This window comes from Myotis brandtii, unplaced genomic scaffold (genome assembly GCF_000412655.1).
Source record: "Myotis brandtii unplaced genomic scaffold, ASM41265v1 scaffold964, whole genome shotgun sequence".
Taxonomy (NCBI): domain Eukaryota; kingdom Metazoa; phylum Chordata; class Mammalia; order Chiroptera; family Vespertilionidae; genus Myotis; species Myotis brandtii.
The window spans coordinates 12,988-17,548 of NW_005371989.1; the positions used below are offsets into that span (position 1 = coordinate 12,988).

At 45.6% G+C, this 4,561-nt stretch overlaps 1 protein-coding gene across 1 annotated transcript in view; it reads left to right on the plus strand.

The window, feature by feature from the left end:
* The window catches only part of LOC102264125 (adhesion G protein-coupled receptor E2), a 24,487-nt gene that overhangs the window by 2,160 nt on the left and 17,766 nt on the right, over positions 1–4,561 (plus strand). Inside the window, exons 3-7 of the mRNA XM_014533306.1 lie at positions 20–66; positions 188–265; positions 681–858; positions 3,974–4,081; positions 4,270–4,517. Coding sequence (XP_014388792.1) covers positions 20–66; positions 188–265; positions 681–858; positions 3,974–4,081; positions 4,270–4,517 — 659 coding nt within the window. The remainder of the gene's footprint in view (positions 1–19; positions 67–187; positions 266–680; positions 859–3,973; positions 4,082–4,269; positions 4,518–4,561) is intronic.

Below are 4,561 nucleotides of genomic sequence, written 5' to 3' on the forward strand. Positions count from 1 at the left end.
GCTGTTCTGTCCCCTGCAGATATCTCCTTCCCCACCTGGACCTCACCCCCTGAAATCAAAAGCCAGGTGAGTGACTCCAGCTGGAACCAGAAGGCAGGGTCCCTCCACTCAGCCCACCATCCACCCATTTCCTTACACTCCCCGACCCATGCATGAGGCTCTCTAAGGCCTCATCTCTTTTCCCCAGAGTCTCTCTCGCTTCTTTGAAAGAGTCCAGGACCTACACCGAGACTTCAAGGCTGCTTCAGCCCAGGACACTATCCAGGTAAGGACAGGACTCAGGGGAGGCAGGTGGAGGCATCCCATAGAGACCCGAGGAAGCCTTGGTCTGGAAGAAGACCAACCCCAACACAATGGCCCCCTGCTCTGAGGCCCCGCTGTCCCAGGGTGGGTGGGAAGAGCAGACAAAGTATTTGTACTCACTGTTAGACCCCTGTACACCTATTAACACCTTTCCTCTTGTTCTGGACACTGAGCTTGCATTGTCCTTGGTAGCCATGACCAGGGGTTGACCTGTGAGTGGTGGATTGCACTAGCAAAGACCCAGGAAATCCCATCTGGTACCACCTTTGTCCCCAAATAGACAGGTTCTAGGGTCTGTTCTCAGAAGCTGAGTAGGCAGGGTCTTCCTGAAGCTTCTCTGGCACAAGATCCACTGGTTCTGTGTCCCCAATGCCCAGGACATCATACAGGAGGTGGATAATCTGCTCGAGACCCCAGGGGACCTGTTTACTCTGCCTCATTCAGAGCAGTACTGTGTGGCCACTAACCTGCTCACTGGCTGGGAGCACATCCTGAGAGAGCTGAGCAAGGCCTTGTCCAATGGGACACTGACCTTCAGGACAGCTGCAGGAACAGGCAAGTAACCAACCCCGCCTGCCCCCAGGCTCTGCTCTGCCTGCTCCTCACCTCATTCCTCTTCCCATCGCACTAGAGCTGAGTGATCACACTTGTACCTCCTTGTTACTCTCATAAACTTATTAAGATAGAAGATCAAAAGAAAATGAAATAAATTATCAATACTACACATTTTCATTGTAATATAAATTATCAGCAGATGAAATAACTATCCTATATAATAAAGCGTTAATATGAAAATTAACTGCCACGCCCTTGCAAAAGATGGCCGCCCCCATGTGTTCACAAGATGGCCGTGCCCATTTTGTCACAAGATGGCTGCCACAAGATGACTGCCGGCAGGGGAGGGCAGTTAGAGGCAACCAGGCAGCAGGGGAGGGCAGTTAGTGGTGACCAGGGTGGCAAGGGAGGGCAGTTAGGGGTGATTGTGCTGGCAGGGGAGGGCAGTTGGGGGCAATCGGGCTGGCAGGGGAGGGCAGTTGGGGGCCATTGGACCAGCAGGGGAGGGCAGTTGGGGGCCAGCAGGCCAGCAGGAGATCAGTTAGGTGTCAATCAGGCTGGCAGGGGAGCGATTAGGGGGCCATCAGGCTGGCAGGCAGAAGTGGTTAGGGGCAATCAGGCAGGCAAGCGGTTAAGAGCCAGCAGTCCTGGATTGTGAGAAGGATGTCTGGACATCCCCCGAGGGGTCCCAGATTGAAGAGGGTGCAAGCCGGGTTGAGGGACACCCCCCTCCCCCCGCATGAATTTCGTGCATCGGGCCCCTAGTTACTAAATATGTGCTGTATGCTCTGTAGACTGTTACAGAATAAACTTTTTTTTTTAATGTACATCTCCAAATAGGAGGGCAGTTGGAGATGACCAGGCTGGCAGGGGAGGGCAGTTGGGGGCGATTGGGCCTCAGGGAAGGGCAGTTGGGGGCCATCGGGCCAGCAGCGGACGGCAGTTGGGGGCGATCAGGCTGGCAGGGGAGCAGTGAGGTGTCAATCAAGACCGCAGAGGAGCAGTTATGGGGTGATCAGGCTGGCAGGCAGGTGAGTGGCTAGGATCCAGCAGTCCAGATTGTGAGAGGAATTTCCGACTGTCAGTTTAGGGATCAGGCCTAAACCGGCAGTCGGACATCCTCCGAGGAGTTCCAGATTGGAGATGGTGCAGGCTGAGCTGAGGGACACCCTCCCACACAGTTCACGAATTTTGTGCACTAGGCCTCTAGTAATAAATAAATTAAGATAAAATAGAAATGGCATCAGAAGAAACAAAATATTAAATTTGGAGGAATGCAATTTAATATTATCTGATATTAAAGTGATTTGTTTTATTGAGGTGAATTTCACATAACATAAAATCTACCATTTTAATCAAAGTGTACAATTCAGTGGCATTTAATACATTCAGAGTTGTACAGCCATCACATCTATTTCTTTTCTTCTTAATATGTTTTTGTTGATTTCAGAGAGAGGGAGAGAGAGAGAGAGAGATAGAAACATCAAAGATGAGATAAACCAAAGAACCTATATACTTATATGCATAGCCCATGGACAAGGGCAATAGGGTAGTGAAACCTGGGGGGTGGGTGTAGGGGCTGGGAGGAGGGGGGTAATGTTTTTAACATTTGTTGTTGTTGTTGTTGTTTTTAACATTTTTATTGATTTTTTTAGAGCAAGAGGAAGGGAGAGGGATAGAGAGATAGAAACATCAATGAGAGAGAAACATCATTGATTGGCTACCTCCTGCACACACGCCACAGGAGTTAGAGCCTGCAACCCAGGCATGTGCCCTGTCCCGGAATCAAACAGGAGGGGGAGGAGGGTGCCTCTTGGTTCCTGGGTCGATGCTCAATCACTGAACTACAGGGGCTGTGCCTGACTGCTCTATTTTTAGCTCTTAAATGTAGGTCTTTGACCCATTTTGACCAGATTTTTGTGTATTGTGTGAGGTGTGAGTCCATCTTCCTTTTTTCGCTTGTGCAGAGCCAGATGCCCCAGCACCATTTACGGGAGAGACTATTCTTTCCCTCATTGAAGGATTCTGTTGAAAATGGGTTAACCATAAATAAATGGGTTTCTTTCTGGAATCTCAATTTTATTTGAGGGTACACATGTCTACTCATATGGCAGTACCCTACTGCTCTGGTTACTGTATACTAATAATACATTTTGAAATCAGGAAGTGTGAGTACTCCAACTTTGTTTTTCATTTTGTTTGGGTATTGGGGCTTCTTGCAATACCATATGAATTTTAGAATGAGGTTTTCCATTTTTGCAAACAAAAATATGCTTTTGGAATATTGTTAGTATTGCATTGAATCTGTAGATCACTTTTGGGGATCTTGCCATGGTTAAAATATTAAGTCTTCCAATTCATAATCACAGAATACCTTTCCATTTATTTAGGGTTTTTAGATTTCTTTAGCAATATTTTGTAGTTTTCAGTGGACAAGTCTTGAGCCTTCTTGGATAACTTTATTCCTAATATTTTGTTGAAGATATTTGCACCTATGTTCATAAGAGTTAATGGTCTATTTTTTTGTTTTCTTTTGATGTCGTTTTCTAGTTTGGTTTTTAGAGTAATTGTGGCCTCATAAAATTATTCAATGTTCCCTTTCATTCTATTTTTTAGGAGTGTACAAGAATTTGTGTTAACTCTTCCTTAAATGGTTAGTTGAATTAAGGTCTGAACTTTTCATTTAGAAAGTTTTGATTAGAGATTTGATCTCCTTACTTGTGACAGGTCTGTTCACACTCTAGTTCTTCAGTTACTTTTATAGTTCTTCAGTTACTTTTATAGCTCTTCAGTTACTTTTATAGTTCATGGGTCTGTGGAAATTTGTTTATTTCATCAGGTTATATAATTTGTTGTTTCTCTGATAATCCTTTGAAAATTCAGATTGGTATATATATATATACATATATCATTCTTATGTATACAAAATATGTGTCTTATTATAACATATATATGGCATTATTTGGTATACCTATAATAATATTACTGATAATATTTGATATATAGTGTAACATAATATATAAAAAAGATATCTATACATTAAAATGGTATTATAACTACAACTGCTGGCACAGTTACTAGTCTAATTCCCTTATGTAACTCCCACAACTCATAGAACTGTCCCTGGAGGTGAAGAAGCAAGGAGACAAGAATGTCACCCTGAGCATTAATCAGGCAAAGATGCTGGTGAACTGGGATGTGGTGCAGGACTCAGGTGGCTCAGGTAATGACTGAGGTGGAGAGAAGGTCAATGAGGCTTCAAGTGGAACAAGACACCCAAGGATGTAACAAACAGAGAATTAAATATTAAAGGGAAGTATGGGCTGTGGTGGGTCAAAGGAGAGAATGCATCCCAGAAGGAAGGGGGCCTTTGGGACACCCTAAGATTTCAACCTTGTCCTTGTCCTGTAGGCCCTGCTGTGGTGGGCCTTGTCTCCTCTCCAGGGATGGGCAAGTTGCTGCTTGAGGCCCCCCTGTTCCTGGAAACTGAGAAGCAGTCAGTTCTGAATGAGACACACAAGGGCCTGCAGCAGGAAGTCTCCCCTGTCCTGCTCTCAGATGTCATATCCGCCTTTGTGAGCAACAAGGACACTCAGAACCTCAGCTCCCCAGTCACCTTTGTCTTCAAGCATGTGAGTGCTGGTGAAACGGGGCTGTGGGTGTGGAAGAGGCCTGAGTCCTGGACACAGTCTTGGGGTTCAGG